At 37.9% G+C, this 15,308-nt stretch overlaps 1 protein-coding gene across 9 annotated transcripts in view; it reads left to right on the forward strand.

The window, feature by feature from the left end:
- Positions 1 to 15,308, forward strand: part of AHI1 (Abelson helper integration site 1) — a 221,546-nt gene that overhangs the window by 96,334 nt on the left and 109,904 nt on the right. For all 9 annotated transcript variants that reach the window (XR_003612607.2, XM_088023868.1, XM_028125365.2 and 6 more), the window contains one exon: positions 11,409 to 11,526. Coding sequence is in view for 8 of the 9 variants with exons in the window: in XM_088023868.1 (XP_087879994.1) it covers positions 11,409 to 11,526 (118 nt within the window). In the remaining variant the exon portion in view is untranslated. The remainder of the gene's footprint in view (positions 1 to 11,408; positions 11,527 to 15,308) is intronic.

Genomic DNA, 15,308 nt, shown 5'->3' on the forward strand with positions numbered 1-15,308 from the left:
CCGCCGAGCAGGGAGCCCGGTGCGGGGCTCGATCCCAGGACCCTGGGATCATGACCTGAGCCGAAGGCAGATGCTTAACGACTGAGCCACCCAGGCATCCCTGTAAATACTATTTTTTATTACCATATAAGATTCCATTGTATAAATATATTACATTTTTTTTACCCATTCATCAGTTTATAGACATTTGGGTGGTTTCCACTTTGGGGCTATTACAAATAATGCTACTATGATCGTGTATGTGCAAGTTTTTGTGTAAGCATATGTTTTCATTTCTCGGGAGATATATCAAAGAGTGGAATTGCTGGGACATATGATAACTCTGCATTTAACGTTTTGCAAAACAACTAAACTTACCCAAAGCGGCTGCACCATTTTATATTCCTGCCAGGAATGTATAAGTGTTCCAGTTTCTCCTCATTCATGCCAACATGAATTTTTTCTCTTCTTTAGGAAATAGCTATCCTAGTGGGTAAGAAATGATACCTCATTGTGCTTTTTGATTTGTGTTTCCCTAATGACTAATGGCATTGAACATTTTTGACGTGCCATTTGTGTGTTTTATTCGGAGAAATATCTGTTCAAATTCTTTAAAAATTTTTTTTGTCTTTCTGGGGTGCCTGGGTGGCTCAGTCGTTAAGCATCTGCCTTTGGCTCGGGTCATGATCCCGGAGTTCGGGGATCAAGGCCCACATCGGGCTCCCCACTCAGCGGGGAGTCTGCTTCTTCCTCTGCCCCTCACCCTGCTCATGCTCTCTCTCTCTCACTCTCTCTGTCTCTCTCTCAAATAAATAAATAAAATTATTAAAAAAAAAAAGTTTAAAAATTTTTTTTGTCTTTTTAATGTTCACTTTTAAGAGTTCTTCATATGTTCCAGATAGAAGCCTTCTTTTCAGATGATTTGCACATGTTTTATTCCACTTTGTGAGTTCTCTTTCCACTTTCTAGATGGTGACCTATAAAACAAAAAGGTTTTAATTTTTATGAAATTCAGTTTATCTGTTTTTTTCTTTTGTCATTTTGCTTGTGATGTCATATCTAAGAAACCCATTGCCTAACCCTGCATTCCAAAGATTTACTTCCTTTTTTAAAAATTTTAATATGTTTAACATTTAAGTCTGTGATTATTTTGAGTTCATGTTTTTATATGTATAATGCGATGTAGAGGTCTGATTTTATCCCATTGCACGTGGCTGTCTAGTTGTCTCAGCACCATTTGTTGAAAAGGCTATTCTTACCCCATTGAATGGTCTGAGCACCATTGTCAAAAGTCTTTAATCTTGAAAGCAGAATATATTTCTGCAGTTTCTCATCTATTACAACCAGGATAATAAATTTTTACCAGGTATCTTAAGTTTCTTCTTCCCTGAATCCCAGCCAAAGTTTTATGTTGTTGAAAACTCACTCCTTTTTTTCTATTAACATTATTTAATCCTTGCCTACTAAGGAGTGTGTGTGTGTGTGTGTGTGTGTGTGTGTGCGCGCGCGTGCGCGCACATGTGGGCTTGGGCTGCCCTCAAAGTATGCTCCTAAAAGGCCTCTCTGAGAGAAACACTTGACAAGGAGTAGCTCCTGTCCTGTAGAAGTCCTCATCTAGAAAGATAAGGGGCATGCTCGAGAGCAGGGAGAAGAGCACTGTGCATAAATAGTAACAGTGAGCAAGCAAGGGGAAACAGTGTTTGATGGCTGGGTTGGAGAGGTGATCAGGAGATCATGCATGCCTGTTAGCATGGAAATGCAGGGGAGGCATAATTTCCCTTCTGTCCTAGGTTCTGTGGCTGGTCTAACAGTTAAATTGACTTAAGAAAAATTAATAAAAGCAAAATAATTATGTACATATGGGAGCCCAACAAAGAAGGAGACTACAAAGCTGCCAGGCAGTTGAGGCTTTTCTACCATCTTTACTGGAGGAAAGGGATAGGGGTCTAGGGCTTCAAAGTGGGATGGCAGTTCAGGGGAAGGTGAGAGGAGTAACTGTTTGGTAAACAAAGGCTTCCCCTCCACAGAGGTGAAGAGTTCTCTCTGGGCACAGCTCTCTTCCTAGTAGAGGCCCCTTTTCTAATGTAAATTTCCCTTATTAAAGAGCAGCTTCTTTACCTGTTTTCAGAGCTTCTCCAGTATCTGCAGTTTCTCAAAATAATCCTTTTGCCAAAGAGGCATATTTGAGGGTGACATGTTCTGCTAAACCTTCAGTAAAGACTTAGGTATTGTTTTAATCAGAGAAGCAGTGATGGAGGTATTAAGCTGGGGAGAATGTGAGAATAGATTTTAAAAGGGGAGTAATCCAAGAGGAGATGGTAGCCTAGACTAAGGATGGTGTAAAAGATAAATGGATACCTATTAAAAATTTTAATAAATAAGTTTATTTGAGCAAAAATTGATCTGAATGGCATAGTCCCAAACTGGAAGTGGTTAGAAGTGCTCCAGTGGCAGGAACTGAGGAAAGACTTTTATAGAGAAAAGGCTGAAGCAAAGCAAAGACATTATAAATTGACTATAGTCTAAAGCCTAATTGGCTGTTGGTGATTGGTTGTCCTTAGGTTTCGATTTTGTAACCTTGAGGTATCTGCAATCTTAGATTTGGGCTTGCTTCTGTAGGCTGTAAGCCCAGCCGCCATGGCATTAGAACTGCCTCAGACTCATGGCCTCCTGTTTAATTTAACAGTGGCAATAATGAAGATGCAGGCAATGGACACATTTGTGATATATTTTGGAAGTAGATGTCACACAGCTCGGTGATGGATTGCATGTGGTGTAAGTGAAGGAATGAAAAGTTGGTGTCACTTCCAGCAATTGTACAGATGCTAGTGGTGGCATGAGGCTGTAATGAGATGAGGAATGCTGGAGTGGAGGGAGCAATTTTTAGGAGTGGAGTTTTGGATAGGGCTGTAGTTGTATAGTAGGCAATTGGATTTCTGAGTCTTGAGTGCAGGGAATAAGTCAGGGCTAGTGTTCTATAATTTTAATCTGTGAGATTGAGTAAGATCACCTGGGAGAGAGAGCTAAATACCTGAGGCACTCAGCCAGGAGAAGGGGATGTCAGGGAAGCCTGGGGGAGAGTATTTCAAGCAAGAGGAGTGGTAAACTGTCACATGCCACGGAGAGAATGAGTAGAAGAGGATAGAAAATTGAGGATTGTGTTTAGCTAGATGGTGTCCTTTGGTTACCTTGATGAAAACCATTTAAGTGGCAGAGACAAAAGCACAATTGAAGTGGGTTGAGGACGGAATGGAAGCCCATCAGTTTTGACCGGGGAGCAGAGAAACAGGACCAGAAGAGGAATCTCAGATGGACAGTATTAAAGCATACTTATTTGCTGATTGGAATAATCCAGTGGAGATGGAGAAGTGGGGGATGTACCACGGAGGTGGTAATTGCTGGACTCAAGTCCTTGAAAAAGTGAAAGAAGATGTAGTCCTGAATACTAATGGAGACACTGGCCTTAAGAGGGGATTTTTCATCCCTTCTGATAGGCATATAGGTAGAAACTGGGTAGATGCTTAGATACAGATTTGATGATGGGAAGCTGAGAGTTCTCATCTGATTGCTCCAAGATAGTAATTGGTATTAGAAGTCTTGCATTGCTCTGAATTGTTATAGCCCTAAAATATCTTCATATGAATTTATAATTTACAAATTTCCTTGCTCTTTCCTTTGCTTGGGGTTGGATTGAAGCATATCAGAAATGGTATTACCTGGAGTCTATTTCCATTAAGCTTTGTATTCCTCACAAATGGAATTAATTTGTTTTTCTCATGTTCCCAGACATACTTATATTCATTTATATTCATACCTGGCATCATAATTGGTCCCATTCTTCCTTAAATGATAATTAGTTCTGCCTGTCTTTTCCAGAATTAAATTATGAATTCCCTCAGGGAGAAACAGCTCTGTCTTTCTGCTTTCTCTCCTTGCTTCCTTCCTTCCTCCCTTCCTCCCTTCCTTCCTCTTCCTCGCTGTTTGCCTTCCTCCCTTCCTTCCATCCTCCCTTCCTCCCTTCCTTCCTCCCTTCCTCTTCCTCCCTGTTTTCCTTCCTCTCCTCCTTTCCCAGCTTTATTTAGTATTGACTCCACCTCTGATCTTATGTTTCTGAATTTCCCCATTCCTCTGTCAGCTTAACGCCATGGAACTCTATTTGTTTTTTTAAATCATTAATATCCCCTACCCTACATGAAATAAAGGCAGCCAAGCTAAAGTTTATTGAATTATATTTAGTAGAACAATGCTATAAAGGTAAGGTAATAACTAAATTATAGTTAAACACATCCTAGAACATATTATTCACTGAAAAGTAAAAAAAATTAAAAAAAATAGAGAATTCAGAAAAGATAATTTTTTAATCTCCTAAAAAAAGTTTGGATATTTGAGATTTTGGTATTTGAGATTTGAATAGAATACCGGTTTGCAGTTTTTTGGAGAGTTTCTTTTTGATAATTTGTTAATTTGTTTTTAATGCTCGTAATTATTTCTTCATGTCATTTCAGAACTGGATAAAAGCAAATGAAGTGTTGTTATTTTGACAATATTTGGGAGACTGGCTTGACTGTAGGAGTGTACAGGCCACAGTAGGCCACTAAAATTATGGAATTTCATTCCTGGAAATTTTAGAAAACAGGAAAAACTCCTTGTGTTAGGAAAAGTCAGTTTTTCCCCCATGTGTCTCCTTTTACTCTTGCACTACTATCAGTACTCGAAATACTTCTGGCACCAGATGTGCTGTGGTTTTTCCCACACCAAGCAGTTCTCTGCAATACCAGCTGGGTGCCCCACAATTTGACTCCATTGTGACACTGTCTACCTGGGGATGGCGGCAGATTGGCAGATCCCACAGATTAAAGACTCAATCCCACAAGACTTCACCTGCCCCTCTCCCCCATCCTCTACCATTTCCGATGCCAGTTGCAGGTCCACGTTGTTACCTGTGTTTCTGACCAATCAGCTATAAATAGGTTTCCCATAACAATTCCTCAGGCTCAGTTCACTGGAGCAGCTCACTAAGAACTCGGGAAAACAGTTTACTTACTATATGCCAGTTTATTATAAAGGATACAGATGAACATCCAGATGGAGAGCTGCACAGGGCAGAGTATGTGGGGAGGGGCCTGGAACTTCCACGCCCTCTGCAGGCACACCACTCTGCCAGCATTCCCACGTGCCACCAGCCGGGAAGCTCTCTAGACCCCATACGGCCGGGAGTTTTATGGAGGTTTCTTCAGGTAGGCATGAACAGTTTTAATTTCATTTCTAGCCCCTCTCCCCTCTCTGGAAAATGAGGGATGGGCTACAAATTCCAAGCTTCTAATCATGGTGTGGTCTTTCTGGAGAGCAGCTCTCATCCCAGAACACACCAAGAGTCACTTCAGGAGAACAAAAGACATTTCTGTCACCCGGGAAATTCCAAGGTATGTTAAGAGCTCAGTGTCTGGAACCAGAGTCAAAGACCAAATATTAGAACAAAAGATCCTCCTAGTACTTCACTTAGGAAATTACAGGGTTTTAGGAGATCTGTGCCAGGAACTGGAGCCAGAAACCAATATATTTTTTTCTATTATTTCACACACTAATTTCTAGATTTAAATTTGAGTATTAAATCATGTAATTCAATGTGTTCCTTACATTTAAGCCCTTTATTCTCTAATTTTTATCATTAAAAAGTTAGATTTGAGAAGTCTGAAAAACAAAAAGTTTTAAAAAAATAGTCCAGGGGCGCCTGGGTGACTCGGTCTGTTAAGCGTCTGCCTTCGGCTCAGGTCGTGATCCCAGGGCCCTGGGATCAAGCACCGCATCGGGCTCCCTGCTCAGCAGAGAGCCTGCTTCTCCCTCTCCCTCTCTCTGCCTCTCTGCCTACTTGTGCTCTCTCTGTCTCTCTGTCAAATAAATAAAATCTTTAAAAAAAAAAATAGAGAATCCAGAGAAGATAATTTTTTTTAATCTCCTAAAACAAGTTTGGATATTTTTGTCATGAAGAGGTAAAAAGTAAGTTGAGATTTGAATAGAGTAGTGGTTCAACACAAATACTACCTTAACTTTGGGCAAGATTTTAAACATATACTCCTTTCACATGTATATTAATTCATTTGACCTCTATGTAGTTCTTATTAGTGCTACATGAGTTATTTACTAAAGAAAGATGAACAAAAATGGGTTCTTTACTGTCAAGAAGATTAGTCTGGTGGATGGTAACTAACCAAATAGATAAGCACACCGAAATGTTACCAGTGTTGTGATAATAGAAGATAGAAGATACAAGGCATAGTGGAGAGACAAAGGAGGGAGACGTAAGTTCTCCTGGGAGAATCTGAAAGGCTTTTCACACATGATGTAATACTTGAGCTAAAGCTTAGAAAAGGAGTTGGCATCCACCAGGAAGATGGAGCCAAATGGAAAGCCCATTCCTGGAAATGGAACAGTAAGACCTAAGTCACAGGGACATGAAACAACCTGGACAGTCTGCAGAGCTACATGCATTTTGTTGTAGCTGGAAAGTAGGAAAAGGAGCGATAAGTTTGGAGAGCGAGGTAGTCATTAGAATATAGAAAACTTTGTATGCCAGGCTAAAAACTTCGGACTTTATCTAATGGAACAGCTGGTGCTGGGTTTAACCAGAAATGTTACTCAGTAAAACTAGCATTTTAGAAAGATCAGTTTGTTAGCAGTGTAGAAGAATTAGAGAAACAGGAGATAGGGAAAACAAATCGGGACGATTGCAGTAGTTTGCAAGCAGAGAGGAAGGCCTGACCCAAAGCACTGACTGGAGAAAGAGTGGGACCAGATGTCAGAGCATTTAATTGACTTAGTGACTAATTCTCTGTGGAGGATGAGATGGCAATGTAGGATTTCCACCTTTCTGACGGGAGCAACTAGGTGGATAGAGATAGCTTTCCCTAAGGAAGTAAATAGTTGAGGAGAAGTTGGTTTAGTCTTGAACCTAGTGACTGGAAGAGTTTTGGATTTAAGAAACGTCTTGTGATAACACCAATAACTGGGTGTTATTGAACACTACACCAGAAACTACTGATATAGTATATATGTTGGCTAACTGAACATAAAAATAAAAAAAAAAGTCAGCATAGATGGCAGATGAAGTGACGCAAACAAACATTACTGCCCAGGGGAACCACACAGAGTGAGGGAAGAGAGGGTCCAGTGGGTCTAACAAACAGCCCTGATAAGCAGTGGCAGGATAAACCAACAGAAAATAGTTTTCCAGAAACAAGAGAGGGAGTGATGGGCAGTGTTAGAAATCGCAACCACTTAAATGAATCTGCTAATTGACCATTTAAAGTCTTGGGTGTGGTGACTTTAATTTCAAATTTAGTCTTCTGGTGGAGAAAAGCATAGTTGTACTTGGTTGGAATTGAATGGTTAAGTTATATGGATAGCAGTTATGTGCTGTTTTTCAAGGAGTTTAGCTTTCAGTGAAGCTTAAGGAAATTATGGAATCGTGAGAATTTTTTATTGTTTGCTATTTGTTTTTATACTGAAGTAGAAAGAGCTCTGCTTATATACTATAGGGAAACAGCCAGTAGAGCATTTGAAAGTAGAATTGGGAAGAACTTTAAGTATCCCCAAGGGAACAGATGGAGAGATTAATCTTGAACAGAAGGACCCTAGAAGAAAAGAGGTTGAGGGTGGATGCAAGAAGTATATTCTTTCATAGGTTTGAAAATGAAGATTGCAGAGGGTTGAAGACCAAATTTTCTCTGAGTAGTAAGGAAATACATTAAGAAAAGAGGCAAAGATTTGGAGAAAACCAAAATATATTGAGGTTAAATTGACTTTGACTAAGTCATGTTGTTGGATAGGTGGTTTGAACCAGCACCAAATCTTAATTTTAAGCTTTGCACAGGGAATCCTGTTAATCATCTTTGCACTACCAGTCTTGGTATATATATCAGAGGCTCAAAAAGTCTGGATTAAGTGCTGCAAAATAAAACTTCGTTATAACTGATTCAAATTGGAATTCTGGTTTTAGTTCATGTAGCAGTGATGAACTGACTTGGGGGAGATTTTCTGGCACCTCACCCCACTGTAGAAATTTCTCTTCCAATAGGAACTGTGTTTCTTCCTAATCCCTCACGTCACTGTAGTAATTTATAAGGAAAATATATAGAGACGTAGAGCTCATGTTTGAATTTCTCTTCGTGACACCATAGGGCTACTCATTTGTTAGGTTTTACTTACCTAGAAATCACAGGAACTTAAGCTGCTTTAAATTTATGGTACGAGAATGTTGATACCTGGCTTCAGTTGCTTTGACTCTCTGGCTCAAGTTTTCTGTTTTGCTTGTTCTTTAATTATTGGGATTCTAATTTTTATAACAGACGTTTGATTTGCAACAGAACGTTTCCTGGGCATTGGGGGTTTTTTTGCAACCAGAACCATCTTCAAATTGAAGTATTATCTGCATTGTTGTTCCATTTTAATGGAAAAAAAATAGCCTTCTGGAGGAGGGAGGGAGACAAATTTACAAACATAAGTATATAGACAGTATTATCATTTTTCAGGTTATAATTTAAAACCAATTTAAGGTGTCTTCACGGCTTGAAATTTTAAAAACAATTCTACTTCAGGTGAATGTAGCATATAATCTAAAATCAGTGAAAATGATTAGGCTTGCAAATGTATATGAAAATGAATGTTATATATCTCCCAAAGGTTTCATAGTTTAGCTAACCACTAAAGAAACTAATCTTTAGCTTGTTCAGTGTTGTGCACTCAGTTTTAGATCCCGACAGTGACTTTTTTAATATGAAAATTAACCTTCTCTTAGGGAATTAGAATTTGTGTATTTTGTACAAAGCTGCTTCTGCTCCGAAAGAGTAGGCAAAAACATTTTTGTGATTAATGTGACACGAAGTTCAGGTGATACTTTTCCTTTTTTCTGTTATAAATTTCATTAAATTTGTATGCTTTTCATTTTCCCCAGTTTGGAGGTATTAAACTGCCTTTGGCTGACTGTGGTTTTTGCATGAAGAAAGCAGAAGAGTGTGTTGTGAAAAGAGGGCAGATTCGTGTAGGGTAGACTGTCTTAGCCAACCTCTCTGTTGTTGTAAAATTATTAAGCAATTTTCCACAGCATGTATTTCAAAAATAGATATTGCTTCACTCTATTTAATGGTTATTATTATTTTTCTTCCTCTAAGTAAAGTAGTGTATATGTATAGGCTAGCTTTGAAAATACTTTGAGTGCTAATTTCATATCACTGTAATAATTAACAACTGTCCAAGACCTTTGAAATCTGGATGTTGTTGCTTACCACTTCATAGATATTAGAGTCTCTCCAGAAATGTGTCAAGAAAGAGCAGAATTTTAAAAATGCTTAGGAAAAAACTGTAAAGTCTCTCTGTTTGAACAGAGACATTTAAGTGTCCTCTTCTAGCTTTCCTGGTGTTCTTTTTTTTTAGCACAGTAAACATCTGAGGAGGAAGACTGAAAAGCCTATTGTGCGTGTGTGTGTCCTGTCCCCCGCATACACCTGTTCTTTTGCACCCGATTTCAGAATGCACTGTTTGACTTGTAGGATAAAAATTTTTAAGAACACAGAAGTAAAACTGAAAATGATTCTAAAAAGAGAAGTGGATTAGATTGTTAAGGGATAAATATATCATTGTATGTAGTACTTCCATTTAAAAGCATAGGACTCTGAAATATTTACTGCATCATCATATTAAATTACATGTTCCTAATTACTCTGACTTCTAGTGATCTTAATAATAGTAACTAATATTTCTATAGAACTTTATTTATGTAGTAGCCTATGGCTTCCCTTTGCCAACATACTCTACTTAAATCTATTTTTTATTTAATATGTTATTTAGTGCTTTGTGTATTCACATATGCAAATGGCACTTTATAATACCAGTCATCTTTATTGTTCCTCCAACGCATTCCCATCGAAGCATACCTACTTTTTTTAATTTTTATTATCTGCACTTAAAGATGGAAATAAAGCTCAAAGATATGAGATGATTTCGTTGTTACTTTAGGTATTGTATTAATATAAATAGTCACCATTAATTTTGGTCAGTGTTTAATAATGGATTCTGATAGAATTTTTAAAGCTAGATAATTTTTTTAGCACTGGTGTGGTATTTGATCCCATCTAACTACTTTGAAAAATATTTTTGTTTTTTATAAAATATCACAACAGTTTACCAACTTTAGGACTATATTGTCATATGGTCTTAATGAATGGACTTTTTCACCAAATATGTAAAAGCCCTTTGCTTCAAGAGAAAAAAGCTTAATCTAAGATACACCATTTACTGTCACTGTTTGAAGGAAGAGAAGTATTTATAAACATTATGTAAATGATGAGTCAGATAAAGGACATGTAATAACCACAGTCCACTACTATTTAGAGCACCAAAAGGGAATCTTTAAATGCTAATACAGTGGTAGTCCTCTGAGTGGTTTCGATTATCCTTTACAAAGAGAGAAGGCAGCCATTTTCATATATTAGTATTTATATGCCATAAACTATCCTTTAACAGTTGGCAAGTCACAGATTACATTTGGCAATAAATTAGAAATTCAAACTTCCAAATTTTTCAGAATTAGATCACATTTTATCATAATTTCTGAAAATGAAGATACTTCAAAAAATAATAAATATATAATGAATAATTTAATAATTGAACAAGAGACTAGATCATTGCCAAAATTAATTCTAAGTTACAAGATAAATTTACTAATACACATTTAAAACATTTTTGTGACCTGTTCTTGTACTTGTTACAGGTATCATTTTTGGAAGACAGTATTGTATTCAGACAGTCGTAGTAAGCTTTTTGTGTTAATAGAGCATCGTATTTACTTCCAGAAATTTTGCTTGATCATTATATCAGTACTGTTTTTAAACAGTGTCTTAAGAATAAGGGTTTTTTATGCAATGGGAGCTATTCCACTTGGCAGGTGATGTTACAGCTCTGTTACCTGGGTCACCATGATGTATGTAAACATAGATATTATGGGTGTTTTCTGTACATTCTCTGAAAAGGAAGGACCTGCTAGTTCACAAAATGCTAAAGAAATGTGGCTGTGAAACATTTTAACTTTCTTCATTGAAAGTCGGGGGTGGGGTCACTTTTAATTTTCACGTCTTTGCATAACTTGTAAGAACACTCTATTTTAAGTTAATAATGTCAATTCTATGAAAAGCAGGTTTGTTTTGGTAAGGCAGATGTGCTTTCCTATAGTGATGCTTTCATTACCACTGTACTCCTTCCTTGATAAAAACTATTCTGTTTTGTAAACTTTTAAAACTAAGCACATAAATCCTTACCATTTGTTTTGACCTACCATGTGGCCTGGTTTGCATTGTAAGCAAATATTTCTCATCCAGTTTTTGCATCAGTAACCCAGGAAATTACACTTTGGTTCTGATTGGCCTTTCCTATTACAGGTCAACAAAAATCTCTCGTTTACTTCAACATCAGCCTCCTCACAGCAGTCTAAGTTAAAACAGTCAGACATGCCGACCACTCATCAGATTCTACATCAGTTTGGTTTCACTCAGACCGGTGAGCCCCTTTCTTATTTTGAGTATTCTTTTAAATGTTCAGATGATTTTTTTTTAATGAATGTCATTTATTTCACTTTGGGAATACAGCTCATAGCTTTGTAATGATCAGTTTTCACATTTGAATGATGTTCTAGCATCTTTTTTCTTTATAATCACTAAAGTTATTTCAAAAGCAAATTTGAATTTGGTAACGATACTCTCAAGCTCTATTTTATTGAACAGAAAATAATTTTAAAGTAGCAAAACATGTGAGTTTTAAATCTGTGTAATATTAAATCTGATTCAGTTTCCCTTGGATAAAGGAACCCTAGTTGATGGATAATGCCATTTTATAACTCATTTCAAGAAAAGCCAAGGTAAAATGCATTTGGGAAGAAACAGGATACAACCTGCCAGTGATACCGTGTTTCTTCAAAGTTGGCAAATTAATGAAATATGCAAAGAAGCTAGTTACAAAAATCTACATGAATCCCTGAGTTGAAACGAACTGTACAGTTGCAAATTTTTAGGCTAATGTTTTAAATTTATTTGAATAAGATTTTCAAAGGACGTCAAAGAAAAAGCATCAAAGTGAGAAACGTATATTTTGGGTAATTAAAGATGACTCTTTCTGTTCATTTAGCTGTATGTTTTCACAGTATTTTTTCTATCGAATTCTTTTAGAAAGATGAGACAGCAGAGAACAAAACAATTATCTTTGTCAAAGAGATTATACTAAATTTGAGCTTCAAAAGATCAACATAATTTATTTAGAAATTTGGGGACCATATTACTTTTCTACTTTAAAAATGTTTGGAGTTTACATATACAAGCTATTTTAATATTATTGTATTTTAATATTGCTGTATAAGGTACACATTACAGAGAGAGCATACTGTGATTAAGAATTCTTATATTCAGTCCTGGCTGTGCCTTTTATTACCCTTATTATCTGAGAACCTTAAATCTTCATTTGAAAGTAGAAATGACGTTTACATTAGATATTGTTGAAGTTCAAGTCACATAGCACATAAGAAAACACTTTGTAAGCATAAAGTACCATATGAATATAACATACTTACAAACGTGATGAGTGTATGTATGCTAGCTTTGAACATACTTTCAATTCTAATTGCAAATCACTAAAATAATGAAGTTATCCCAAACCTTAGAAATTTTAAATTTCTAGTGTTTCAGATGTGTGTCAGAAGTTGGAACAACGGCTTTGGTCATTCTTATAAACAGTAGAGGGCACAATATGTGCCACCCCTTTAGACTCTTATACACCCTACCTAGATACTTGGTCGGCCTTCAGATCATGTCATTTTAATGACGAGGAGGGAGAGAACCAGTCTCCACCACTTGATTCCTGTCATCTTCCTGCTGAGGTCTAAAATTCTTCTGGGAACAAATCCGTGATTCCACACTTCAGGATCAAAAGCATAGAATGTAAATGTCTGGTTGAGTTAATATATTGATTAAAATTCATTCAAGTAGTGTCTTAAGTTTGTCAGAAAACAAGGTGAAGATAATAGATACAAAATTGTTTCCTATTCCATAAAGGGAAAAATAAGGATATATAGGAAGCCTTTTGAAATGGGAAGAGGGATTACCACTGAGACAGTTAAAGAATAAAGGGAAAGCCAGATATGATAATGGCAAGTCTTACAAACTTCACCATTATACATAGACTTTGGTCCATCTACCTTCAGCTTTCCATGGCCATATAGCTCTTGAGTGTAGCATTTCTATCATACATGTTTCTGTGTGTGTGCACTTATCTCAGAAGCATTACCATTAAGCCCTCACTTGACTGTTTTAGTTATTAATATGCTCGACCTCATTTTAAGGCATAGCCTTCCTATAAAAGTTGTTGAGATATCACTGTATAGAAAAATTATAAAAGCAGAATATGTAGTCCATTGCAAAATGGCCAAATTAATCCATTTTATTCATTAAGAAATTTATCTTTGTGGAAAAGAATTATGCAGTAGGAAACAGGTGAAGTAGTTTCTACACCTGGTTCCATTTCTAAATGACTGTAGAATCTTGAGAAATTTTTTCAGGCCTCAGTTTTCTTATCCCGACAGATAAACAAGGGCTCTGGATTTAGTGAGTTTCTGTCTTAAAAATTCTGTGATTCAGGCGCCTGGGTGGCTCAGTTGGTTAAGCGACTGCCTTCAGCTCAGGTCATGATCCTGGAGTCCCAGGATCGAGTCCCGCATCAGGCTCCCTGCTCAGGGAGGAACCTGCTTTCCCTCTGGCCCTCCCCCCTCTCATGTGCGCTCTCTCTCTCTCATTCTCACTCTCTCAAAATAAATAAATCTTTAAAAAAAAAAATTCTGTGATTCTAGGGGCGCCTGGGTGGCTCAGTCAGGTAAGCGTCTGCCTTCGGCTCAGGTCATAATCTCAGGGTCCTGGGATAGAGCCCCATGTCGGGCTCTGCTCCCTGTCCCTCTGCCTGCCACTCCCCCTGCGTGTGTGCTCTCTCTCTCCATGTCCCTCTCTCTCTCTCTCTCTCTGTCAAATAAATAAATAAAATCTTTAAAAAAATCTGTGATTCTATTCAGTATTCAAATGAGCTTTAAAAAGGGATAAACAGTTAAGTGTTCCAGATTGTACAAGAAATCTATTAGAATCTGAAATATAGGAATCTATATATATTAGAATCTGAAAAATAAGACTATAAAAACTGGGGCGCCTGGTTGGCTCAGCTGATTAAGCATCAACTCTTGATTTCTGTGTAGGTTATGATCTCAGGGTCGTGGGATTGAGCCCCCCGACACCCTGTGGAGCCCCGCGTGGGGCTTCACGCTCAACTCTGAGTCTGCTTGTCCCTCTCCCTTTCTGCCCCAACACGTGCATGCACTCATGCTCGCTCTCTCTCTAAAATAAATAATATCTTTTAAAAAAGACTACAAAAACTAATGTAGATAGTATGTTTAAAAATAAAAATCCTACTTGAAAACCTATGTAAATATTTAAGTCATATCTGTAAATGTTTGGCTTTGTACAGTATAAAGAAAAGCTATTTAGGGGCGCCTGGGTGGCTCAGTTGTTAAGCGTCTGCCTTCAGCTCAGGTCATGATCCCAGGGTCTTGGGATTGAGCCCGCATCAGGCTCCCTGCTCAGCGGGAAGCCTGCTTCTCCCTCCCCCACTCCCCTTGCTTGTGTTCCCTCTCTCACTGTGTCTCTCTCTGTCAAATAAATAAAATCTTTAAAAAAGAAAAAGCTATTTAGGGGTGCCTGGGTGGCTCAGTCAGTTAAGTGTCTGCCTTCGACTCAGGTCATGATCCCAGGGTCCTGGGATCGAGCCCTGCATCAGGATCCCTGCTCAGTGGGCAGCCTGCTTCTCCCTCTCCCTCTGCCCCTCCCCCTGCTTGTGCTCTCTCGCTCGTGCATTCTCTCTCTCAAATAAGTAAAATCTTCAAAAAAAAAAAAAAAAAAAAAGCTATTTGACATAGAGCTAATCAGTATGGGCCCCCTAGCCCTCATGTTAGGAGGCTGAAGAGCACAGGTTGATTTGATATATGTTATATATGAGTTTCTATACTGGAAGGCTAGACTCCGAGCCAGGTTTATGGTCTGCAGTAACTTCTGTTAACCCTGATTCAGGGTAAGTTCTAGATGATGGAGACTGCTAGAAAAGTAACTTTTTCTTCCTAGGTTTGCATTCCTCAGAGTATCTAGAACAGTACCTTTTTTCATTCTACAGTCACTTTAAGTGGCTGCTTTGTTGAAGGTCCTCTCTTAGGGATATGGACTAAATATTATAGTCTCCGCCCTCAAGCAGCCAGTCTG

This window comes from Eumetopias jubatus, unplaced genomic scaffold, assembly GCF_037043125.1.
Source record: "Eumetopias jubatus isolate StellerSeaLion01/CBP00866 unplaced genomic scaffold, mEumJub1_p1.0 scaffold_6, whole genome shotgun sequence".
Classification (NCBI taxonomy): domain Eukaryota; kingdom Metazoa; phylum Chordata; class Mammalia; order Carnivora; family Otariidae; genus Eumetopias; species Eumetopias jubatus.